Genomic DNA, 27420 nt, shown 5'->3' on the forward strand with positions numbered 1-27420 from the left:
TTGCTTTCCCATTTTTCACCCCAGGACAGTGGTGCTATGTTGGGTGAGAAGTTTGCCCTGAATTCGTACCCAGGCTAGGATCTGCTTTCTGCCTCTTTCCTGTCAGTCTGCCTCTTTCCTGTCAGTCTCTATTTACTAGAGACTGGGCCTGTTCTCCTTCCTTACTTGGTTTTGGTCAGATTCCCTTGGCTTACTTGGCCCTCGCTTGGCACTCCATCAGTCCCCATTCTGCATTTCTGAAGCCCCGTCATTGCTCTCTGTCCTTTTGTATCTTGGAAACTCAGGCTAGAACTGGACTAAAGCTTCTCCAATCCTAGATGGAGTTGATCTCAGGCTATTGCTCTAATTTCCTGTCCCTCTACTGTTCTGATTTTATTCCCTCTATGCTTTTAGACTCTTACCATTATGCATTATTTCCTCTTGCTTGCTGTGAACAGTGCCTCAGCATAGAAGAGCTTCATCAGTGGAGACAGGACCAAGAATCTGGTGACTGAAACATAGATCTTTAGATCTTATTGCTTACCACTCACTGCCTTTCTTCTGTGCATCTCTGGGGATGGGGATGGGGATGGAAGACAGTCTATATGTGATGATGTAGAGTTGATCTTCTTGAGGTTCTGCTCATCTGAAGGGTCTATCAGCTTTGTGATGGGTAAGCCACAAACTGGTTGTTTGTATCTTGCATACTGTAGAGCATCCATGATCCATCTCATTTCACGCCAAACTTCATCTATTTGCTTTGGAATGAAATGATAAAAGACTTTAAGTTTATCAAACAGGTATTGAAAATGGTTAAGTTTACCTGAGAGTCCAAGATGATACATTTTCCACTGTACTGGTTTTGAGTAAAATATTTTCAACATAAGCTTGCTAAGCCAGAAAATACCTCTTCTTATAATCTCTTGTGCCTTGTGTATTTTTACCTGAGAGGCTATATCATTTAGTGCAAATAGTGGAAGACCTGAATTCCAGCTGCCCCCCCACCCTTTTAGCTCTGTAATAACCTTTGGCATGTCACTTGGCCTCTTTGAGCCTCAGTTTGTGAATGTGGACAAAACCCTCCCCTTTTATACCTCACAGGCCTCCTATGATGATTGGGTGAAATGCTGAATTTGACAGTGCTTTGTAAAACTGCAGGGTACATTTCTCACGCATATGAAGTGTAACTGATTCTCAGCATAAAATGAAATATTCCTCATTAGGATATTGTGAGGCAGAGATATGATAAAGTCTAAATTTCAGAATACTTGAAGAAAGAAATGTAACTTTAGTTCTTCTATGTGAACTTGAAAAGCAAAGCATTACTGGAATATTTTGCTAAGCAGAGATTCTTGGACCTATTTTAATAGAAAAGAGATAACTTTATATATTAAAGTTTTTACTTTCTTACATATAAAATAAGTGCTTCTAAAGTACAAAATAGCTTAATAGCTTATTCCTAAGTAATTAAAATAACCTTAAATATTTAGGGTACCTCATTCTATATTGTTATCATTTTGGTTTCTGGGTTACCGAAGTGATTTTAACAATATTTTCATTATAAAGTACAATAGTCATTTCTCTGAAGTGTATTAGTGTAAAAGTCACTCATATTTTTGTGTCTACCTCTGTGGATGACAGATATTCTCCCAGATCTTACTAGATACTGGCCATTAACTTGCTGGTTTTTCTGACTCTCCAAGGAGGGGCTGTTAGTTATACTGTATTTTTTTTCATGGGACCCTGGAGCTTGTGATAGGCTTTGCATCTAATTTCACTTGGCGGCTTCAGCAAGCCATTAACTTCTTTGGGACCATTTTACTCAACTGTAAAAAGAGGAGGTTGGATTAGATGATGTCTAAGGTTCCTTTCAGTTCTGACACTTTATGATTTATATTTGAAGAACATTTGGAAAGTTGGTGGCATTCAGCTTCCAGGTAGAAGGTGTCCATTGTATGAATACTGCAAGGTTAAAGTCTGATTATAGAAGTTTTAAAGATAAAGTACTGCCCAGTGTTCTATTTTGTTTTCAAAACACCTTCTTTGGGCCTTAATCTGTACTTAATAGTAGTCTTTAAAGAATGGTCACAAACAAACACAGAGTAGAGTCTGAAACTGTGACAGTCTGCCATGTTCGGAGTGACATGCAAGCTAGAGTGAACTAGTGTGGTCAAGAGCCATTTTCCATTGCTTTCTAGTTCTGGATTTGGCAGAGTATTCAGGGCTGGTAATAAAAGCATCTGATTGAGCTTTAGCCTTTATTAGACAGTGAGTTGGGCAGGACATTCAACAGTGGGCAGGTTGTGAAGATGCACTGAGTACTGTAGAGGGAGAAATCTGAAGTTCAGGGGGTAAAGCCAAAGTGGGAATCCCAGAGGAGACTCAGGCAAGTTTTTTTGATGGGATGCTCTCTCAGCTGGCTTTTACTGGTCCTACCTCATGTAGCACTCTGGTCTCAAAGTTATTTTAAAGGCACTACATGACTGTGGACAGCTTTTGGAGTGCTTTCCAAGGACAGGGATTGTGCTTTTCTTTCTTGCGCTCTTGCCTGTGCCAAGAGTAGCTACTCAGTAATGATTGCTTAGCGAATGAATGGATGGATGGATGGTTACCTAATTCTTTCGATCTCTACCCTCCCACAGAGTTATTGTGAGTATTAATGTGAGTAGCTGAGTGCACTATATAAACAAACATTGTTATAAAGTTTTCAGTTGTTACAGTGAAATCATGATTATTGTATGAGGCTGAATGTGGCTTCCCCAGATATGTCCATGTCCTAATTGCTGGAACTTGTGAATATTTTTTTTAAGGATGTTTATTTATTTATTTAGTTATTTAAGAGAGAGTAAGAGCAAGAGAGCTCACAGAGGGAGAGGGAGAAGCAGACTCGCCGCTGAGCAGGGAGAGCCTGAGGCGGGGCTCGATCCCAGGGCCCCGAGATCATGACCCGAGCCACGTGCAGACGCTTAAGTGATTGAGCCCCCCGGGTGCCCTGGAACTTGTGAATATTGCCGTATATGATAAATGAGTAAATATTACCTTGTCTGGCAAAAGATGTGATTAAGTTAAGGATTTTGAGAAGGAAGTTTATCTTGGATTATTTGGGTGGACCCTAATTCAATAACAGATGTCCTCATAAAGACATTCTTATAAGAGAGGCAGAGGGAGACCGGCAGACAGAAGAGAAGGCAGTGTGACCACAGAGGCAGAGATCGAAGTGATGTGGCCACAAGTCAAGGAATGCCAGCAGCCACCAGAAACTGGCAGAAGCAGAGAGCAGATTTTCCCCTGGAGCCTCCAGAGGGAGTATGGCCTGACCAATACTTGATTGCAGATTTTCAGTCCCCAGAACTGTGAAAGAATACATTTCTTGTTGTTTTAAGTCACCCAGTTTGTGGTAATTTGTTTCAGCAGCCCTAAGAAACCAATACAATTGTTAATAATAATCTACTTAATTCTCTTTGGATAAGATTATTTCAGCCTTACTGCTGAGGATGGACAGTGAGATTTAGTGTATACATTTTAAAATTATGTGTATAAACAATGTTTACTTCTTATTTTTTCTCTGTGATGAAGTGAAGAAGTATTAGCTGAATAAAAGTTTAAAACATTTGTACAGGGAGGCCTGTGGACTGAGTTTAACAGACTTAGCTAAAGGGATGCCCGGGGGGTTCAGTCAGTTAAGCAGCTGCCTTTGGCTCGGGCCATGATCCCAGGGTCCTGGGATTGAGTCCCACGTTGGGCTCCTTGATCAGCAGGGAGCCTGCTTCTCCCTCTCTCTCCCTCTGCTTGTGCTCTCTGTCAAATAAATGAAATCTTTAAAAAAAAAAAAAAACAAAACCAAAACAGACTTAGCTAAGTAGCCCTAAAAAAAGTACAATTTTCACCCATTTTACCTTATACTGTTGATCTAAAAATAACTGACAACATAATCCCCCTGATTTTAAGGTCCAAATTCAGCTTCTAAAGACTTGCTGACACGTTTTTAAAAAGAAAGACCATGAACTCCCTAGGTCTGTTGGTTGAAAGTTCTGTATCCATTTCTCACCCTGCCCTTTAAAATTTTTGGTTTTCATCCCATAAATTACACTCTTTCTCTGTACTCAGGCAAGATAATATTTTTATTAAAATGTAAAGGTGATTGGTTTTCTCACAGCACAGTTACAAGGTGCTTGAGGGGATGATAGATTGGCTATATTTAATGAGCTGTGTTTCTATTACAGCTTAGGAGCATTTGAAGCATTACAGTATATAAATTATAGCCTAATTGCCCTTTAGGCTTTAGCAGCTCAAAATATGCCAAGCTCCAAGTCTCTACACTTTGACATTTCTGCTGTGTGTGCTGTCTATAAAACCTGTATACCTTATCTATGATTTTCTACACCTCCCCTGGTCCAGGCCCTCCCTTATTCTGGCTGCACTCCTTGGCTTCTTTTCCTCACTGTATTTACATAGACTCCCTTGCTCTTTACAATGTTTGGTTTGTGTAGTGACTTCAACACTGTCTTAGATCTGGAATCATACAAATGCTCTCACGGCTGGCGGTTGCCTCTGCAGGTTATGGTGTGTGGTGGGCTGAGCTGTGAATGCCAGGGGGTGAGTGGCTGCAGCTGGTTTTCATTCTGAGTGAGAGAGAGATTGAGAAGCCCAACACAGATAAGGGGAGAAATGATATTGCATTATCTCTAGTCAGTGAAGTTATTTATCCATGTTGGATGGAGCAAAGCAGTCCACTGAAGGCTGTGGGTACAGGGAGATGGTCAGGGTTTACCCAGCTAAGAAGTGATTTTTTGAACCCTTTGGGAATTGGCTTTTATCCAAGTCTATGTGTACCTGGCTGGCTGGAAGGAGAGTATGTAGAAGGGGCTCTCAAGTTACCTGCTTTGGGAGACCAGAGCAGGCTGGAACTTTGAGGAATTGCTGGGCTGGCTTGCCTTTATCCAGCCCACTTAATGGTGTGATGAAAGGGAAGAGAGAAAAAGGCAGTGGAGCCCTAGGCTAGGTAAAAAAGAAGGGAGGGGGCAAGGAGTAAGAATGGGAGTAAGGGAGTAAGAATGGAGCCAGGAACTCCTGAGGGGTATGAGACTGAAAAAGACTGAAGAAAGTCAGCTTTCTCACTGGATGGCCATACTGGATTCAGGGGAAGGCCTAAGTGGAATAAAGCAGAAACAGAACCTAAGGCATGGTTAGAGAAGTGCTTCTCTAAAAATTATTTATGGATGTTAAAGATGTCATGAAATATTAGAGCCACCCAGGTCCTTCAAAGTCATCTAGTCCAACCCTTTCATTTTATATATGAGAAAATTGGGGCCCTGGAGGTCAAATGAGTTGTCCATTACTCCAAGGTCTGTCAATAGAACTCAGGACTAAAAATGTATGCTGATTGATTTCTCATCATTGTTCTCTTTCTAATGCTCCAACTGCCCATTATATTGGGTACAAAAGATAAGCCAGTCTTTCATATTCTCTTGTCTCATTTTTCCCTTTCCCACCCCTTCCCCATATCGACGTTCCACTTTTACCAGAAATGAAATAAATGCCGTGAATGTCTGAATTTTTAAATACCACATTCTCAGGTCAAGAGAGCAATTAATTTCTTAAGAGGTTTATTTCTTTAGTCTGAGAGATCATCTAAGATGTCTCATTTACAGAGTGGGAGAAGTAGGGTAAGATTTGTTTGCTCACTACTTTGCAGGTATATTATAATATCTTCTTCCTGAGTACTAAGTAAATTCCATATCTTATATATCCATGTTTCAGAGCGTTTTTCCTCCTTATTAATGAATGAATAAATGAATACATAATTTACTGCATATTTACTATGTGCAGGCAGTTGTTGAATTCTCAGTAACACTATGAGCTAGTAGTACTATTACCTTCCCTATTTTACAGGTTAGGAGGTTGGGATTTATTTTATTTTTATTTTTTTTAAAGATTTTATTTATTTGTCAGAGAGAGAGAGAGCACAAGGAGGGGGAGCGGCAGGCTCCCCATTGAGCAAGGAGCCCAACGCAGGACTCAATTGCAGGATGCCGGGATGCCTGAGCCGAAGGCAGACGCTTAACTGACTGAGCCACCCAGGCATCCCAGGAGGTTGGGATTAAGAGAAATTTATATGCTCAAAGCTCAAAGCATTCCTTGCCTAGATGATTGTAATAGCTTCATCTTTGATTTCCCTGCTTTTGGTCTTCTCTTTAAATCCAGGAATGATATGCAAATTAGTGAATGTAGCCAATGAGAATGAGTGCTTACTATAAACAACCAGTATGGCCATACCACTGCAAAGGACTATCCCCCAGCTTGAATCTATGCGAAATAGCTATGAGGGGCTATAACTTACTTTCTTTAAGACTTTGGCCAGGTCCCTATTGCCTACAGAATAAAGTACAAATTTCTTACCATAGCCTTTAATAAAGCCCTTGTGATCTGATCTCATTGCTACTTTCATTCTTGCCTGCTTTCTCACTACCTTCACTTAATTTATGCCCCAACCAATCTTGACTACTCATCATTCCCCAAATACGGACTGTTTTTCTGCTCTTTCTGCCTTATCTGTTTATACTTTTTCTTTGAATGCCCCCCAATCTATTTTTCCTTACTATATAGTCTAATTTATCCCTCTGTGCCGAGCTTGGATATCAGTTACATCCTCTATGGCAACTTTTCTTATACCCACATATGTAAGTAAATTTTTACTCCTTTGTGTTGACACAAATTTTTTTTTTTGGGGGGGTACTTCTCTTTTGGCACCTAACTCATTTTACAAATAGTATTTATACACATTTCTTGTCTATCCTACTGGATTTTAAACTCTTTATGGTCAGGGACTGTATCTAATTCAACTTTGTACGTCTCTTTCAGTGCCTGACATCTGGGTATTCAACAAATGTTTACCAAATTGAACTGAATATATACCATAGTGATATTTATCATGGGCTATTGCTGTTATATTCATTTTGTGAGTTGGGTAATACAGGCAGAAAGATCATAAGATTTGTCCAAGGGACTGAGAGGCAATTTCAGATGATATCCAAATTGTCTTGATGACTAGTCAGTGCCCCTGTCACAAGAATCTGAGGTGCCATCTTAAGGCTTTTCTAGATAAGACCATAGATAGGGAACACATTTTCCAGCCCCTGTAGCCACACATTAAAATGTCAGCTCTGCCAGAAAGGAGTCTAAAACATGAGGACTCTTAAGTCCAACTGGATTTGGGTTAACATAACTCTGGGATATTGAGTTAATTAATACAACTTTTCTTTCTGTTAGAATTATCAGTGGGCTACCAGGTAATAATAGATTACTAGTTCTTCTGGCAGGGATTTTTCTCTCCAATATGGGAAGCCACTGCTACCTACCATAGTGACTGATACAAGTCTTAGTAATGCTGTGATTTATATGTAGCTTTTTCTTAAGCCTTTGTTTAAAAACTCATGTCTTCCTGACCTCCACATTTTAACCAAATCAACAGGCTACTTGCATGCTGTGGTATTTCAGTAAACCCAGATTGCTTTTCTTTCTCATGCTTGTTTCTCATCCCCTCCACTCTATCCCTTCTTCCTTCATTCTACCTCAGAAGAAACAAACTATTACCTGAATGTAATCTAAAACTTGCTGGTGTCTTTGTTTGGCAGCTGCAACCTCGCTGTCTGAGATCGCTTCCCTCAGGGACTGTTGGGTATTCAGAGAATCCAGCTCCACCACAGCAGAAAGGCGGCAATACAGACTAATAAATTTCTCCCTGTAGCTGCAAAAATGAACTGGAAAATGGACAAGCAAAATAAAACATGTTAAGATCTGGTATCAAAATAGAGAAATTCATACCTCAGAGAAAACAAGTTGAATGAAAACATGATTTATTAATCCTATCAGTGGAAAATATTAAGCCATAAATAAATTATAAATGTGCTCTTTAGGGGCCAGTTGTCTGGCTTTAGTCAGACAGTATTCCCTTTTAAGGTTTACCAAGTCCTGGTAAGGTATGGGGAAGTGGGCTTGGCTCAAGCTGCAGTTATGTTCAGCTCCTAAAGTTGAGGCTGTGTGTGTGTGTGTATATATATATATATATGTGTGTGTATATATATATATATATATATAGTGAGAAAAAAATATATGTGTATATATATATATATATATAGTGAGAAAATAAGTTTGCTTATCACTTTAAGAAAAAAGTCAAGTAGCAGTTTGAAACCTAGTTTTGATTTCCATGTCTGATTTCCAGTGTGTATCTTACGTGCTTCTTTTCAAGGCCAGAAATCCCAGAAGATACAAGACATACTTTTCTCGGGATGTCTTTTGTCTGGCTAGAAAACTTCCCTCAGGACCTGGTAGGATGGGTTTTGATCCTTGTCCTGCCTCTCTGCTCCTCAGCTGCTCTGGAAGGATGATGGAGCTGATACCTCAACAGACCATTTTTGTCTTTGGCAGACTTGGCCTTCCTCTCTCAAAAGATAATGGGCCGGAGGCCAGAGGGAATAGTCTAACCTTCATCTGTGTCATGGAGGAGGGAGAGAGGAGTGTGGGACTCAGCCTCATGCAGGTACTCAGAGGTGATCAGATTTTCTGTACTTCTCTATCTGGCTCTGATCACTTAGCTAAAACATCAGATTCCAGTGGGATGAGGAAAGCATCCTGAATCGGACTAGTGTAGTACCAGTCTCTTCCTGGCCATTGTTAAATTTGCAGACTCACTTTCCAGGAACCTCATTTACTCTGTGTGTCTCTAACTATATCAGTGTGTTCCATGCTTTGGAAACAGGGCTCTTGTAACTCCACAAGTCTGTGGAAACATTTTTATTCTGGCCTCTTTAGTGAAGAATTCTAGGAAGAATATCTAATTACTGCCCTCAGGCCTCTTTGCTGTTGATTCCTGAGACCCAGAAACGGCTATTTAGGGAAGCTAAAACCACACTGCCTCAAAATGGGGCATCTTGTTATCTCTACACCTCAGTGAGGATGCCCTACTTCTGTGCATATTGAGAGATTTCTGGGCACCCTACAAGTCCCGTCTTACCACTGCCTACTTCCTTGCTTCATTTTCTCTTAGCTAAGATGAATCTGTGGTGTGGGTAAGGGTAACCTCCATTTGTGTTTCCTCATATGGAAATGGAAGAGAAGAATGGGGTGAGGGCTTCTGTGGCTCATCCTTATTTCAGTTGTGCATCATTTCAAGGAGATGTTTCTCAATTCTAGGATTGATTTTTCTCTCCGGTGTCAGATCTATCCTTCCACTTCCTCTACTCTAGCACTTCTTTGCCTGACACACAGAAGAACTGATTTCATGTAGCCTCTCAGTAAACAACAACTATGGAGCTCCTCCCAAACCATCTACTTTGCATGCTATTTCCCTGCTTAAAGACCTCTACAGAGCTCCTTCTTGACTTCAGGACAAAGTCAAACCTCTTATCACCAGAAGGAAAGTGTCTTGTGAATTTGAATATATCTTAAATCATGCAACCACCCTTAACCCTCCACTCAAATTAATTCTAAGCTTTGGTCAGGCTGAACTTACTACAAGTCCTGTTACACTTCCATGCTTTTACACATGCCTTTTTCTAGTCCTCAAACACCCGTGTCTACCAGTATCTTTAGGTCATACCATTTTCTTCAGGTGAGCTGCTTCTGATACTCGAAGTTTCAGTCTCAGTGCCTCCTTCTCAGCAAATCTTCACTCACACCTCTTCCTCTGCAGCCCAGTCACTTTTGCTCTTTTGTGCTCTTAGAGCACTTGTTTCTAAATGTATCAAGACACTTACCCTGCTTTACCGGAATTATGTGTTTACTTGACTGCCTTGGTATTAGGTTGTGATTTCTCTGAGGGCAGAACCATGTCTATTTTTATTTCCTAAAAACCTGGAACATTATAGCTTCTCAATTAATGTTTATTGAACATCTCAATTAATGAAAAAAATGCATGCCCTGGTCTGAAGAGGCCAGACCCTTCCTCCAAAGTCTCCTCTTTCCCTCCATCCTCTCTTTTCTCTCTGTGCTATTGGTTTTCCTGTTTTGAAAGGTGTATTTCAGGTCTGTGATATTTACTGGCAGCTCTACAGGAAAGAGTCACCATTACTTTGTAGCTTACTCTTGACCCTTGTAACTCCCTGAATGTGTCTTTATGCCTTTCAAGGAGGGATTATATCCTGTTAGCACTTGACAGATGTCCTCTCTTTGCTGGAGAGTGAGGAGAGTGAAGTGTCTCATAGTCTGCCTTTCCAAACCAAGTGGGGGGGGGGGGGAAGAAAAGAAAGAAAAAAATCAGCTTTTTCCCTTCTTTCTAAAATATGAAGATAGGGAGATTAGGAAGAGGCACTAAAGAATTTCTTTAAAAGAAACACTATCATTCCCATCTGAATTCTAAAACGCCAGGGTGTCCACAACTTTCTCTTGTTGTGTCTCCTTGTGGTAGACGCCTTGGATCAGTGGGTGGTCTCAGAGTGCCCACACTCCCCCCCCCTTGCCACTCACCACAGTGAGCTATAAGGACCTTTCAACTACAACGCTTCACTTTCCCGCGCTAGTGGTTTTTATCCAGAGCCTTTAATGTTACTTTAACAAATGTTACTTTAACATAGTCTTTTGTGGTTTAGCAATGATACATTTGGTAGCCATCACAGAGGAGGGGAGGACAGACTGGAAGCTTCTAATTTTTTTTTCTAATGTGAATCACATGCATTTAACAGACAAAATGGTATAAGGGTACAACAATGCATTATCTGGACCATATGATTTGTTAGTAATTTACACAAAGGCTAATTTTCTGCGGTATTTTTTCTCCCTCTCTTTTCTATAGGAGATAGTGACAGACTAAAATGCATTTGACACCAACACTAGAAGTTGGATTAGGAGTAGAGTAGAAAGTATTTGGGTTTAGGTATCAGACAGAATTGGGTTTGAATCCTAGTTCTGCCAGTTACTACCTGTGTGGCATTGGGCATATAACCTCTGGGAGACTCAATTTTCCCACATCTAAGATGGATAGTAATGCCTACTTAGGATTAAAACGTATCATATATATACGTGCCCAGCACAGCATGTGGCATATACCAGAAACAAAATGAAAAACTTTTTCACACCTTTACCCTAACCCCTCAGAAAGAATGAGGCATTCAGAGTTAGAAAATTGGAACAGGGTTGAGATTAGAATATTCTTCCTAAGGTCTTTACATTAATAAAATCCTAATCAGTCTGGGTCATGGAGCCTAGTTTGGCAGCTAAAAATATCAATAAGATTGCCCCCTGTGGTCAGTTTAGTTCCAGGATTCTTTGCCAATGTGTCAGAAGGAACCTGGGCACAAGATGCCCCTCTAAAGATTCCTGGTAGTGAATGAGTTGACAGTTGGAATTCAGAAGTGGTATCCTAAATCATGAAAAATGGGCCTTAGGAATGAGGGTTGAGACTGTGCCATTTCTTGTAAGCCTGTGGCCTGGATTCCATTAGGCTCAATGCCTGGATATCCCACAGGCACCTCAAAACTCATCATTTGTCAAACTGAACTCATCATTTCTCGCCTCCCCCCAAACCTGTTCCTTCCCTCATCTTTCCTATTTTGGTAGATGGCAACATTATCCATCTCAGCACCCTATTCAGACTCCCTGGCTCCTCCATCTTGCTCTTCAACCACATTAAATCAGTCACAAAGTTCTATTGATTTTTAACTCCTCAGTTCCTCTTGCTTCTACTTTCTCTTCTACACCCCTACTGTGGCAGTCTTGGTTCCAGTTCTTATCACTGCCACCTGGACCACTCTCTCAGCTGTCTCATTGCGTCTAGTCTCAGCAACCCCCACTTTGGCTCTCCTGCAGTCCATCTTCCATAGAGCTGCTAAAACCCACTAAGACCATATTATTCCTTTTAAACAAATCTTTTCATGACTCCCCATTGCCTACATGATAAAGTCTAGCCTCTTTAGGATGGCATAGGTAGCCCTTTGTGATTCTGACCTTTTTAATTTTTAGTTTCATCTCCTATCACTCTTCTCAGATGCCATAAGCATCTGTCACAATGAGCTACTAGGAGTGTATTTAATTGGGCTGCATTTCCTCAGGTCTCCTAGCTTTTGTGCATGATGCTCCTTCTGCTTAAAATGATTTTCCTTTTTAGCTCTGCCTTTTCTTTCCTTTTCTGAATGTTTCTTTCTAATTCAAGATCTAGCTCAAATATTTTCTCTTTAAGGAAGAATTGGATGTCTTTCCTTTGAAATTCAGCAGCCTACCTATTACAGCAGGGCTTTCATTATATTGGGACTTTTGGTATAGATTTCTCTATCTTCTACTGGATTCTAGGCTTCTGGTGGGCATATTATGTCTTATTAACATCTGTATGTCCAGCCCCAGGACAGTACTTGGCATACAGTGGCAACTCAGCAAATGTTTGTTGAATGAAATATGCAGCCAAGCACTTAAGTATGAAATATATACCAGGCTTCAAACTGTTTTAAAAAAATACCCCAGTTTTATAATCTCTCTAGTCCAATCAGTATGAATCATAGAACCAAGGAAATCAATAAAATCAACTTCTTATCATAGGCCCGCTGTCAATTGTGACTCCCCATAGGATCAGGAAGGGCAACCTCTCCAGTGCAAGCTAGGCAAATCCTCAAGAGGCCACATCACTGGACAGAGTTTCTAAAGGCTCATGGTACTGCTTTTCTTTTTGTTCCTGGGAACAGTTTAAATAGTGACCCTTGCTGGTTCCCAGGCATGTGCTTGATTACTACGGCAGTGGAGTGCTATCCTGCTCCTATCCAAAGGATGGGTTAGGGGGAGTGTCAGCCCTCAGGCTGTGGAGGGGGCATGGGTTTGAAATGTACCACTTTACCTCAGCTCAACCCTGCTCACGGAGATCTCCCATCTATATGACAGTCCTCCTTTCCCCTACAGTAATCCGGTGAGGGAATAGCCTATGGGTTTGCCCCAGCCAACTCTTTACTCCAGGAGACAGAAGGCTAAGCTCCTTTATCGTTTTGTCCTTGCTAGATCTATGAAGTGCTGGAATAGGCACAGATGCAGTTTTCCGTAGCTGGTTAGCAAGTTATTTATGATCACAGGCCACTGGCAGGAACGTGGTCAGTTTGCCAAATCTCAAATCATTTCACTGGGACAGGGATGACTTGTACAAGTCAAACTGAAATAATAGTGTAAATTTTTATAATTGACATGTTCCCATAATTTGCACCTTTTCAGGTATCATTAAAATTCCTGTGTTCTTATCATTTTCTGAGTTCTGATTGAATTTCCAGTAATGTTCTCTTTCTCAGAAATGCTTAGTATATCTGTTGACCTTTTACTATGGACCTATCTATGGAAGGCAGAAGTCCCTACTTACAAAACAAACAAGTAAAAATTGCTTAGGATCTTTCTTGAGGGGCTTAGACCCATTATAGTAAGTCCTTTGAAGTTCCTATAGAAATTGTTATTAAATGCTTCGTGGGCTGAAGTCTAATGGAAGAAGTATGGTAATCAGTACACTAATCTACTTCTTGGAAAGCTCTGATTGCTTGGAGATAAGGTAGAGTCTGTAATGATTCTTCCTAAGGCCCAGCAATCTTAAAAATTGTTGCTGGTGGTGCTGAAGTATAATAAACATTATGCTAGAGTGTACTAATTTCCTGCTACTGGCAACATTTCCTCCTGATCTCTAGAAAAGACTAACAGAATTGTGTATGTCGGTGGAACCATGCCCAATCAGGTGATCTTTTCTGGAAACTTACATGGTTCTCATTAATCAGTTGCATCACCTATAATATGATAATGAAGGAGGACTAGGAGAATATGAAGGTATATGTTATTCTAGGAAAAAACATCTTAAAGTCAGGAACTATTGAGACCCAGGCTTTGATCTATGGCTTGGCTTTCATAGATGAAGGATAATATCTGATAGTCTTATATAGCTTTTAGTATTAAGAAGAGGTAAGACAGGTCAAAGAGACAGGCACTGTTGGGTTCTATTACTATAACTACATACCTATTTTGTAAGTTCCTAAAATGTCATTTTCTCTGTGTTCTAGGCAGTATTACTTCAAGTGTGGACCATGGATTGATAGCACAGTATCAGCTGAGAGCTTGTTAGAAAAGCAAATTCAATCCCAGACCTACTGACTCTGCATCTCTGGGGTGGGGCTCCAGGATTCTCTTTTAGCATGCTCGCCAAGTGATTCTTAATGCACATTAAAGTTTGGGAAGCAGTGTTTTAGGGCATCATATCCTAAAGTGTGTTTTCTTAGTTTTTTAGTAAGTGCCACACCAAAAATGCTTCCACTGATGGTCAAATGAATTTAGAAAATGTTGGGTTAAACAAAGTTAAGCTTTTTAGTTTTTATTTTTTTCATGGGGGGTACCAGATTTTGTAGACCTTCTAATATGTTACTCTACTGCTCAAAATTCTCTATTGGACTCCCAACACGCTTAAAGTAGAATCCAAAGTCCTTATCACAGCCTCTGAGGCCCTGCATGATTCCTATCTTTGTTGCTCTTGCTTACTACACTTCACCTACACTGATTTTTTTAGCCAAGCACACTCTTGCTTTAAAGCCTTTGCACTTGTTATTCCCACTGCAGGGAAATCTCAGGTCTCTGCTTACATGTTTTTTCTTTAGAGAGACATCCCAGGTCATCCTATACAAAATTGTAGCTCCTGTCACTTCACTCCAGTCCCTTACCCTAATTTATTTTTCATCACAGCGCTCACTACTGTCTGACATTTACAGTATTCTTTGTTGATTGGTTTGCTGTTTGTCTCCCTCACGAGAATGTAAGCTTCATGGATCTGTTCACTGCAGATCCTTTAGTACCTGGACTAGTGCCCAACACAGTGTAGGTTACTTAATAAATATTTATTGAATTAATGAACAAATGAGTGGAGAGAGGAAATTGAAGAATAGAGAGTAACAATAGTAGGACAAAGTACGGCTGCCCAGGAAAAGTGTGTTAGCCTCCCAGAAAGCAGGATAGAGAGGACATTTGCAGGGATTGTCCTCCAGGGTCTTAGGAGTCATACACTATTATGAATGATCCCAAATCTTTGATTGTTACCATGAAGACCACTGAGATATGGGAAAATGAACGTCATGTATTTTTGTCTGTAATCATGGAACAGTAATGACCATTTCACACAGAATGGACTCCCAGTTAGCTCTCCAATGAAGTATTTTCCTTAGTTCTTTTCCCTATCAATTATCTATCCCTGGGAAATCATTCACGTTCATGGCTTCAGCCGTTATTAATAGACACTGGCCAAATTTCTGTGTTTACTACCCAACCTTCTCTCCTGTATTTCTACTGTCAAATGGACATGTCTACTTGGATGTTGAATTTGCACCTTCAGATTCAAGATAGAGCTAAAAGCATCATCTTCTTCCCTAAGCCATATTCCTCTCTGATTTTCTTACTTTTGGTAATGGCAGCAATATCCTCACAGTCTTTGAGGCTTAAAACTATGGGAGTACTGTAGAAGTCTCTAGACTTCACCTTTTCTTATTCAAACAGTTGCTCAATCTTGTATATTACTCCCAATGTTTCTTATATCTGTATTTGTTTCCTTTTTGGGGGTTTTGTTTCTGTCCTAATACTGGACTATTATAAACACCCCTGAACAATCCCCCCAGCCGTGCTCTCAATCCATCTGAAACAGATTCCTCAGCCTGATTCTTAAGATACTGCCCAGTATGGCCACGACTTGTCCAGACCTCTTTATGTCCAGTGTTTCCTCACATCCTTTCTCTGATCTAGCCAAACTGGACCATTTATTCTTTTTCCAACTCTTTCTGAGATCTTTTGTTCCATGTCTTCACTCATTCTTCTCCCACTGACAAGAAAGCTTTTCTCATTGTCCATGTTTATTAGTATCCTGTCCATTCTTTAACACCGACATCAAATACCCTCTCCTCCAAGGTGGCTTTCTGATACTTTCTTTGAGAAAAAATGTGTTTTATTTTTTCGATATCACTTACGATTTTGGCATATCCTACCTCATTTAATAATAATTTGTATCCTTATTTTACTGCTACCACTGTACTGAAAGCCCCTTGCAGACAGGGCCTTTGTCTTACTCATCTCTGAATCTCCACAGTAGGTATCTAATATATATTTATTGACTTGAAATGAAATACCATGACCCAAACTATATTTTGTAATAGCAATGCAGTCATATCATGGACTAATAATGTTCTTTGGATGGAGAACTCACTGGATGGGGATATTCACATCCAGGCCTCTTGGGAGTGGTATGCCAGTGTTATTAATCATTTGACACAGAAAAGGTGCAGAAAGGTTAAGTGATTGTCACCTTCACACAATAGAGGACCCAGAACTCTCAAGTCCTAGTCTGCAAGTCTGATTCAGGCTTCTCTTAATAACTCTTCCTCCTCTGGAAAATAATAATTGCTATTGTTCAGTTTTTTCGGCATCTGAACTGCTCGGAGCGAGGGAAACTGAAAGGCTTAATCTATTTATCCTCAAGGGATAAATTCAGATTCAGATGCCCAGGTCTCAAAATGGCAGTTGCCTTTTCTGCTTCTAAATCTGGTGTCTGGGGAGCAATCTTAAGAGAGTCTGCCTCCATTCCACCCATCCAGCACTCAACCTCCCACAAATCTTAAAATTCATTTGAACTGATGGAAGTCCTGCTAATTGCCTCTTATTGCCTGTTATAAGATGAAGCATGGGGAAGAGACAAAGCCTCCCTATTCACATTCTCAGTGGGCAGCAGGGGTCTCTGCAAAAATAGAGGAACTGGGGCCTAGGCTATTCAGTTTTGAAAGTCAGGACAAGATCTTCCACCATTCAGAATCGCACATTATAATCCCACATTATAATCACAATATTGCATCCTGGGAGACCCTGTCAGTTTTCTCAAATGGTCTGCTAGAAATTTAGCCTGTTTAATATTACAGTCTATTTAATAAATCAATACTACTCATTGACTTTTTTTCCCTCCAGAGTGATACACACTTAACGTTTTAATTTCACTATTTTTTTTTTTTTTCCCTATTTGGAGGTGAGAGAGAGAGTGAGAGAGAGAAAGAGAGAGAAGGGGCAGTGCTTTTCATGAAAATACTAGTTCTTGTATTCATGTTTTAAGAAAGCAAAGGGAAGGCAAGTACTGCAGCCTGATAACTGAACACTCTGTTTAGAATTCCCTCCTCTCCACTGGACCTTAGCTAAGTTTCAATAATTATTGCTCAGGCACATAGTCTTGGAGCTTTGCTTTCTCTCAGACTTGTACACAGTTCTAGGAAGGGTTGTTGCCAAAGCCATCATGTGATTTATTGACCCTCCACTGGGACAAGGGGGAACAGATATAACTTTGTGATTTTATTATAAGGAGGCTGGGTTAATATTTCTAGGTGAAACAAGCTACTATACCAAGTTCAAACATCTGAAGAGGGAGGTTAAGAAACCCTGAGTGTGGGGTGTAAGGATTATTCTGTCCTGGGGCTGTACAGACGTCGTCTGAGGCAGGGAGCAGGAGAAGAAAGGACACATTGTGACCCATTTCCAACACCTCCTGTGTGTAGAGGCGGAAGTTCCTTGCCTGCAGAGGGACACGCGCGGAGGAAAAATAGGAGAGTTACAACATGGCACTTACATAAACAACACCAAACTGGCATAAAACATCTAACAAAATTACACGACTTCAAGCTTGGAATTTTTATACAACATAAATATTAGGGTTCAGCCCATTTAATAATGCTATATAAAATCAAGATTTAAGGCAGTAATGTTCCATATAAACTCTGAAAACAACATTTATGCTTCTTATAAAAGCAGAAAATGATTGCATTCTGTGGGTTTTTCAAAATGATGAATATAATTACATGAAGCAACAAAAATGGATTGAATTAAAAATCTACTAGTTTCAATTTAAGTTGGTTAAGGGGGAAAAATGTAGTTTCTGGCCAAGGACTGAAAAAATTTTACAAGTATCCAAAAAAAAAAAAATGTTGTATGCACTCTTAGGCAGTTAGGCAGCCCTCTCCCAACATGTGTATGTAGCCCAAGAGTCACCAGTGAAATATGAGCTGCTTCAAACCTGCTCAGCTCAAGAAACCCTTTAATAGTATCTACTGTCACAAGTAGAGCTGGTGTGTTTTTTTCTCCTCCTGAGTACATGGCCACCCCTGGAATAATCCAGTTGCTCCCCTAGTTGCCTTTATGGCATCTTGTGCAATTTGTTCTTCATCAGTGTTGGCTGTTTTGGACTAACCTTGCCGTGCTGACTTATAATCCAAGCAGTACCCCAATGGAAGAACCTCTTGGAGTCTCTCATCTATGTCCCTGTGTCCATGGGTCACGGGCCAATTCTGGGTGATAGGCTTCCTGTTTTATAGGCTAAACTTGGTTGATTTTGTGTGTGTGTGTGTGTGCGTGTGCGTGTGTGCCTGCACACATACGTGTGTGCTGGGTATGGGGAAATGGTGAACTAGGCCAAAAAGAAAAAAAAGAGAAAAGAATTCAGCCTAATGCTACATCATGTTAACTTACTAGACAGAGCCTAATAAACTTTTACTATTCTCTTCTGTGCCAACAGTTTTTCCTGAAGTTGCTTATTAGTAGAGGTTGGATTTGCACATTTTGATTTAGATAAGACAATAACTTTGACGGTAAATTCTCTATCTGTGAAAAGATAGCGTGGCATAACCTTGGCATTGCTATAGGTTATAGTACCACTAGTCTGCTCTTCTTAGATAAAACATTTGTATGTCTAACTAAATGTGTACTTATCATTTATTCTCCTTGACTTGTGCTATCCTGAAGTTGAGACTTGGTGTCTTTTCAAGGTGGGCTGGCCAGTGATTTTTCCTTGCTTGGCCAGACCACAGTAAAGCCGGGTCCAGGAGCTGTGGAAGAGGTCAATATGCAGGAGATAGAGAAAAGGGGCAGAAGTGCAGTCTGTGTCCACTTGTAGGCGTCAAATTCAAAGTGTGCAGCATGTGCAAAGTGGTATTTAAATCAATGAAAATGAACTCATATATCTATTTTTTTTTTTACCTCTTAAGTTTTATACACAGTGCAGTTTCCATTAGCCATAAAAAGAAGATAAAAATGGTAAAGACTAGTACCTGGTGTAGAGGTATATTGATCTGCTTAAGGAGAGCTTTCACTGCCATCTGGAGCTCGTAGAAGAACAATTGCATGGGGCAGTCAGAAGTATGATCCACACTTTCCATAGATTCAGAGCCAGAAAGCTTTTGGACCCATTCCCACTCCTCTCTGTATGTTGAGTCAAGTTAAAATTAGAAATATAACAAAAGTTCAGAACACAGCTCAGAACATTTTTAATGTATATGTCCAGAACCTGGATAACCAATTTTTGGTGGTTAAAACTCAATACAATTCATGAAATTTGAACTTTTTGCCACCCAAATGGAGTTTAAAATGAGCTTTTGCTAATTTAAACTTAGTTCACCTACCAAACCACATATACCTCAGAACAGCAGGTCTAATTTGTATCAGTTAGTTTCTGAGATTGGAGCTTTGAAATATTTGGTAATAATTTCCTATCTTCATTTTTCTTTCCCTGAAGATCCTCTGTAAATTCTAAGACCCTACATTTTACCACAGGGGCATCTGCTGGTTAATTCAGCAGTTGGGTAACCACAGGACTCTGGTCCAACTCAGGCAACAAACCACATGGCACATTTCAACCCTGGCCTGTTGTAATCATGGGGACTATTTTGGCTTCTTACCCCTTCCAAGAGCTTGAGGAGAATCACGAACAGGAACACCAGACAATTCCAATAAAAGGAACCAGGGGACACACATCACTGTTTCTATCCTCCTTTCAAACCAGTCATCTGTGTTTTTATTCTGCGTGCTTTGTAATCCTTCCTAATGAACTTTTCCAAATGTCATGCAGAAGGGAGGAGAAAAGAATGATGGTGGAGAAAACACATCTGGTTTGTCCCCCAAAGGCCGCTTTTCAAAAGGAGCTTGAAAAGATCAAGGTAAATGCCTCCTGGGAACATTGTTTCCACAGGTATGCTAGCGCAAGTCTCTAAACACATTCATTTGGCCCAGTTTTTCCTTTCTCTAACTCTACAGGGAGCAGCAATATGCTCTCAGGAGCAGGCTAGAGAGGGAAGGAAAGCCCTCCTCTCTGGGCACGGAAAGAGAGGAGGTGCTAACATATGTTCCCACCAGTGTGAAAACCCTCTGAGGGCTCTCCCCAGTGGGCTATACCAGCCTGGTGCGTCAGAAAATGAAATTGATTGTGACATGAGCTTTTCATCAGAAAACAATCTCTTTTAACCAAGTACCCTCTTAGAAAAGTTTTTGTGTTCAAGATACCTGTTGCCTTTCAATTCCCACACTGGAAAACACTGTGGAGAATCTACCCTATTGTCCCACTAAGAGAAACAAAATAAAAATTAAATCCTACTTTAATCTGGTATGCGGTTGGCTTCACAAATAATTGAAATCTTTGAGAACCTGCTTGAGAGTTATTTCTTTTCTCCCATCACTGATATTGAACTAAACGAGGGGGTTCTGACTAGCACAAGCTTTCACAAAACCTAACGGAGCACATTGCTAAAATAGCATCTGTAATAGAATTAGAGAATAAATTACCAGTAGGAATACCATGAAACATCTACCACTAACTAAGAAGTTTAGTCTATAAGGATGAGGGAGATGGAACTGGCAAGAGTGAAGGCTACTGGAATCTTTTGTAAAAATGAAACCTGGATCCTTGTCAAGGGGAAATTAGTTGGCATAACCACTAAAAGATAGAGTCTAAACCTTTAAGACACAAATCTAGAAAATGGATGAAAGTAACCATTGCTGAGTCAACCCACAAATAAGCCATGTAACCTCTTGGAAAGGATTGATAAGATAACCAAAGTTCCCGTAGAAGTGACCACCAGATGGCAGACTTAAGGCCTGGGTGTAGTTGATTGGTGAAAAATGAGAATATGGCAGCTAGTGAGTTCTTTGAAGAGTCCATCATCATTTCCTTTGTTGTCATCAAATAGTATTTAATAAACAATACACTATAGTTAATAAGCTCTTGCCACTTTATGGACCAAATTTTAAATGACCAAATTAGAATTCTTTTTGGTTAAGCAAATCCATAGGTATAACTAAAATCTGGGGATCTAATTTGTACTCTGAAGCCTCATGAAGTCTGGAGAGTTCTTTTTCTTATCTATTCTGTCCTTTTTTTCAGGTTGAGCACAATTCAGTTCATTATAGTAGGCTTTCAGAGGCCTGCTAGAGGGCTGGTTGTAAATCTGAGCCAGATTACCAAGATTGGGCAACTTTCCCAAAGCTAACAGGGTAATTCACCATAATGCCAAACCATAGTGCAGTTTCCAGAAGCACAGGCCTTGTTACTTTTTTTTTTTTTTTAGAGAACTATAAAGAGTACAGGAAACATACAAAGTCCTCAGGCCAGAGGGTTAGGGGTGGGGAGAGTGAGGATAGGGGGATTCTTTAAGGGGAAATCAATTGCTCTACCAGAACCCATTTCCACAAGTGATACTTTTTAAAAAAATGACTTACTAAGTTGTGAAGAAAAGATACTGGAAATAGAATGTTGAAAGAAAAGGGCATTTATTCATTAACCAGTTGAGTATCGGTGGTTGCACCATGAATACCACAGAGAGGAAAGTGAAAGGAGTGTGCCCCTCCTTCATGGGTTCATTCCTTCCACCAACCACCACCACAAACCCTCCTTATCCTGACATTAAAATGCAGCTAAGCCTCTGCCCCGGTGTGCTGGCACCTGGGGACATCTCACCACGGAAACTACACCATGTCAGTTTCCTTCTGACATATCAAACCCATCATTTGAGCCATTGTTTCATCACAAGGAAAATCCGGACTTCTCACAACTTACTTGGAAATGTTATTATTTTCACGGATCTTCACGTGGCAGAGAATGTTGGGCAACTTTTGGGTAACTAGAACTTTGATCTGATCCACAGAGCTACACAGCTTTAGGTAACCCAGATACAATCCAGGAGAGAGACGCTGATGACTCCTTTTGTGATAAGAGAGAATATCCTGTAGGGTGAAGAACAAAACAACACATACAACACCTTGAAAAGGTAATCTGAAAACCTTTTCTTTTCTTAGGTGCACTGTGTCATAAATTAAAGGAGCTGTCGCTAAGCAATTAGGTGAGAAGCCTTGGATACTACCGTGAATGCTGGGGACATGTTGGCTTACCTTTAGGAGAATTATCATCCAAGTCAACTAATCAGTCATTAATATAGCCTGCATGCATCCTATTTCCCTCAGTTTTTGGATCCGGGGTAGGTATGTGGGTGTGACTGGGAATGGGAAACTAGAAAACTAGAATTTATAATTTCTGTCCTTGCAGGGCTTATTGTTTAGCTGCAGGGAAACAGAAATTTGCAAGTGTAAAAGCTGACAAAGCAGTATAGGAAGCCTCATTATTTCAGAATAGTTGGTACCTAGGAAAGGTCTTATTATTAAATGACATCATGACTTGGTTGATTCTTTATCCTGAAAAATGAAATAAAAAGTAATAGCAGATTTATTTATATCATTAACACTTAAGTTGTAGTTATTCATTAATTCTGAGGATGAAGAAAGAAGTATTGATTCCTTTTTTTTTTTTTTTTTGGCTTAGTTTTCTTAGACTAAATTGTATGATAGTTGAAATGCTATTCCTCACATTTAACTTTCACAACATGATCATGAAGAGGATATTTTTGCAAGAGTATTTGAAATCTTCATATTTTTTCCCTGGCTTTTAAAAAATGTTGATATTCAGGTCATTCTCATAAGGTTCTTGTTCATTTTGTGTTCTTCAATTGTTAACTGGCCTACCGTTGCTAGATTCTTTTTTTTTTTTTTTTAAAGATTTTTTATTTATTTATTTGAGAGAGAGAGAATGAGAGAGAGCACATGAGAGGGGGGAGGGTCAGAGGGAGAAGCAGACTCCCTGCTGAGCAGGGAGCCCGATGCGGGACTCGATCCAGGGACTCCAGGATCATGACCTGAGCCGAAGGCAGTCGCTTAACCAACTGAGCCACCCAGGCGCCCGCCGTTGCTAGATTCTTAATTGTCAGTAGCTTTGCCTGTGATTTGATTAGGTCTCCACATCATCTTCATCAGCTTCACGAAATTCTGTATCTTTTATAAGATTTTAAAATTTGTCTTGTAATAGATTTGCCTTGAATTTGCATTGTATTTTCACATCATAATATTCCATGGGCAGCACAGACTGAAGTTGTTGGTGCAACAGGAAGTGCCAGTCTAGTTAAGCACAGAGGGATGTTTGAGTGGAGTCTTGTTTTATATGTGGTCAGCTCTCTAGTTGTGACTTTTGCTTCCCTATATAACTGCAGGAACTCAGACAGTGAATAATTAGAAAGATGTATCAGTAAGTAAGATGTTTTTAAACCTTTGGGCAGTGGGGGAATTGGAAACACAGAGTTAGGAGTGATGAACCAAGGAAGAATTCCTGTAGGCCAGAGTGTAGCCTGGTTTTCCAAGGGAGTGAAAAGAAGGAACCAACCCTACCATGAAATGCAGGGAAAATTAAAAGGAAGAGAAAATCAAACATTTAAACTTGTACAGAGTTCTATATGGAACAGAGAGGTATGAAGCCTTCCTTGACCTGTATACTCTGAAGGAGTGATCCCTCCTTTATAGAATTCACCATCTGCAACATCTAACATATACTGTTGTGAATTATCTCCTCTGTCCCACCCTTTCTCAAACATAGTGAGTTCCAAGCACTACAAGAGACACTGAGGTTTCGGGTGAATGTGATGTGATCCTTACTTTTGAAGAGGTTGAGAAAGATGAGTAAATAAATGACCACAATATTCTGAAATCTGTTTTATAATAGAGGCAATGGAGGCATACAGAGGAAAGAATACTTATTATTTTTCCTCTTTTATGTTCTTTTCTTGAACCAGACTATGAAATTAGTGGCAGTATTATGTTTTCTATTGCTTTGTGTCCTTAGTACCCAGTGCTATTTCTGTTTATAATAGATACACAACATGTGGAAGTCAGGACAGGTCCCTAAGCCAGAACATAGGAGAATAGCAGAAGAGGGACAAAATAAGAATGGTCACAGTTGGGAGGAAGGCATAACTAGCAGGTACAGAAAAGCAAAGGCTAAGTAACTTTTATGATACTTGGCAAAGAAAAAAAAAAGACTAGTAAAATTGGATTTTGTGATCAAGAAGGAAGGAATTTTTATTAATGTCAGGAGATGGATAAAGCAGAACTTTTTGATGTCTTCTATTTTATCTCTTTAGAAAAGATCACAGGTAAATAGTTGACTGGGGGAAGTTTAGTCAAAGTGAAATTTTGAGAAATGAACAGGTAATAAGAGAGAAAAGAATGAGAGAAGGAAATGGGTGAAGTTAATGAGAGAAGGGGAAATGGAAGTATTCAGATCAACAGAATTCGATGATATGCACCCTCGGGATACTTGCTGTACAAGCAGATGTGGCCACAAACCCACAGGTCATTATTTTTGAAAAGTGATGGGGAACTGGAAAAGTCTCTAGAGACTAGAAAAGGGCAAAGATACCTATCTTTGAAACAGGAAGGGGAGAAACACAGGATGACCCTGGTAATTAAAGACCGCCAACTTATTGATCTTTGGGCAAAGTGAGAAAGAACCATCAAATAATCAATTTGCAGTTACCAAGAAATCCTGAGACACTAAATAGGAATCAACATGGTTTTGTGGAGGGCAAAACAGACAGACAACAAAAGGGCAGAATCCATAGACCAGGGAGGAGTCTCCAGTGTAATCTGTTTCACTAGATAATCTGGGAAAAGTAGAATCTTGACCACATTTAATAAGCTGTCTATCTGGGTTGAGGATTTGTGGATGATGGAGATGGTGTGGGAACAGCAGACATGTTGAGTGATGGCCCAGTAGGGACTCGTCCTGAGGGCCTGTCTCTTTAGCTTATTTATTGATGTTCCAGACAAAGAAATGAAGAACGTGAGTATCAAAATTGCAGGTCCCAAATCTGTTGTGGTTTTGATTTTCTAGAAAATAGTAATAAAACTCTGAATGATCCTATGCACTGGAAAAATAAGCCTATCATAATTAGAGTTGAAACTTAATAAAAAAATGTGTTTGTAAAGACCCAAACCCAGGAGTACAAACACAGGATGGGTTTAAGAGAAAAATAGTGGGGGTTAGAATAACCACAAATAGAATGAGTTAGGAACACACTGTGGTTACGTAAAAACCCACACCATTCTTAGATGGAGTAATTTACTCTTTCATTTTTTAAAAAAGACTGAGCATCTGCCTGTGTTTTCCTGCCTTTACTAATGTTTTTGGAGCCTGAGAATTGTATGGGAAAAGAAACTGTCCCATTCACATAATCTGAGGTAACTAGGAAGGCCTCCTAAACCAAATCCAATGCCTGTGGGCCTATCTATTGCCTGATTTGACTTCTAATCTGTTTTTCTAGCCTTTATCTCCATTACAGTCCTTTTGTCTCTTATCTCCAGCCAAAAAGGATTGCTTTTTCCTTCCTCAGATGTGTCCTAATCTCTGTTCTTTGGTTCTTTGTTAGTTCATGAATTCACTCACTCTACAACTTTTCTTGGGCACCTACTATGAATCAGGTGTTGTGCTAGAATATTAATGACATCGATGAGACGTGATCCTCCCCTTCACGGAACTCAGATTTCAGTGTGTGAGAGAGACATGTAGCCAAGTTTTTCTAACTCAGTGTGATAAGGGTTGTGTAAGGTCCATTGTGGACCCAAGGGAGGGTTAGATCTACTTTTCCACCTTATGCCTCATTTCTCTACCATGCCCTCTATTTAATTTAATTCTAATTTCTTCCTTCCTCCCTCCTTCACTTCCTTTCTCCCTTCCTCACTCTCTTACTCCCTCCCTCCTACTCTTCTCCTTCCCTCTCTCCTCCTTTCTCCCTACCCTCTCTCTTTCTCTCTCTCTTTTTTTCTCCACCTGGTGAACTTAATTTACCCTTCATGGCTCAGCCAAATGTCACCTCTTCTACAACACCTTCCCTGATATTTCCAGGGAGAATTAATAGCTGCTTTGTCTGTGCGCCCATAGTACACTGTTTGTACTGCTATCGGGCTCTGGTTTAATTCTGCCTTGTATTACCTTGATTTGTTTACAAGTCTGTCTCCCTCCCTTGACTGAACTCCTTGAGAGCAGGGACCTTGACTTATTCATTTGTTTTTCCTATAGCACCTAGAAGAGTTCCTGGCACCTAGTTGGTGCTGAAAAAATGTTTATTAAATATGAAGTGAGAGGCCCAGAGGTAGTGGAGTCTGGGGCTGGGCCTCTGGGAGAGAATATGCTATGCTGGTGCAGGGACCAGGAAGGGTATATCCAACCGCTCTCCATTGATCAGGTATCCTAACAGCTTGTTAGAGGAATGATAGATGCCTTTCTAGTAACTACAGGGCTTTTGTTTTATTGCAGAGGGGATGGAAACTGAATTGTCTAGGGATAGCAAAGGTCATGAAATGGTGGCCCGGGTCTTTGAGGGCCCAAGATTATACGGACTACAAAAAATTACAATTTTTTAAAAAGATTTTATTTATTTATTTGAGAGAGAAAAAGTGAGCGAGAGAGAGAGAGAGCATGAGCGGGGGCAGGGGAGGAAGGAGAGGGAGAAGCAGACTCCCTGCTGAGCAGGGAGCCTGATGTGGCTTGACCCAGGGTCTGGAATCATGACCTGAGCCTAAGGCAGACACTTAACTGACTGAGTCATGCAGGCACCACAAGAATTTAAATTTTCTAAATTATTTTCTAACCCTTAAAAATAAAGAGATTTAATTCAAAACTCTAGATTTTCCAAAACTCTAGATTTAGCTGGAAAAATGTTGAAATGAAAACATTTCAACATTGGGACCACTTTCTTCCACTGCAGTTAGCTGAGGCTGAATGGGCTATTCTTTAGATGGGACAAGGGCCCTCTGGATTACTGTAGTCTCTGTTGCTTCTGCTTGCTTCTTTCTTTCTTTTTTTTTTTTAAATTGAAATATAATTCACATACTATAACATTCACCCTTTTAAGGTGTGAGATTCTGTGTTTTTTTCCTATGTTCACAAGCTTGTGTGACTATCAGCACTACCTAATTCCAGATCATTTTCATCACTCCACAAAGAAGCCTTGCATTCATTAGCTGTCATGCTCTAGTCCCTCCTCCATCATCTGCTTTCTATCTCTGTGGATTTGCATATTCTGGATATTTCATATAAATGGAATTGTACAATATGTGGCATTTTGTGCCTGGCTTCTTTCATTTAACATAATGTTCTCAACGTTAACGTTCATACACTTTGCAGCATGGATTAGTACTTCACTCATTTTTATGGCTGAATAATATTCCATTTATGGATATACCACTTTTGTTCATCCATTCATTAATTGTTGGACATTTGGTTGTTCCACCACTCTTTGGCTACTTGAAAAATTCTGCTCTGAACATTGCTAAACAAGT

At 40.0% G+C, this 27420-nt stretch overlaps 1 protein-coding gene across 1 annotated transcript in view; it reads right to left on the minus strand.

Annotated features, from left to right (window-relative positions):
- Window positions 1–27420, minus strand: part of ANKFN1 (ankyrin repeat and fibronectin type III domain containing 1) — a 156138-nt gene that overhangs the window by 15609 nt on the left and 113109 nt on the right. Inside the window, exons 13-17 of the mRNA XM_045889204.2 lie at window positions 21818–21984; window positions 19041–19191; window positions 17344–17512; window positions 7573–7739; window positions 524–737 (exon numbers count right to left, since the gene is read on the minus strand). Coding sequence (XP_045745160.2) covers window positions 524–737; window positions 7573–7739; window positions 17344–17512; window positions 19041–19191; window positions 21818–21984 — 868 coding nt within the window. The remainder of the gene's footprint in view (window positions 1–523; window positions 738–7572; window positions 7740–17343; window positions 17513–19040; window positions 19192–21817; window positions 21985–27420) is intronic.

The sequence above is a fragment of the Mirounga angustirostris genome, unplaced genomic scaffold (assembly GCF_029215605.1).
Source record: "Mirounga angustirostris isolate CCGP_5_RB_7025 unplaced genomic scaffold, mMirAng1.0.hap1 SCAF_17, whole genome shotgun sequence".
Classification (NCBI taxonomy): Eukaryota; Metazoa; Chordata; class Mammalia; order Carnivora; family Phocidae; genus Mirounga; species Mirounga angustirostris.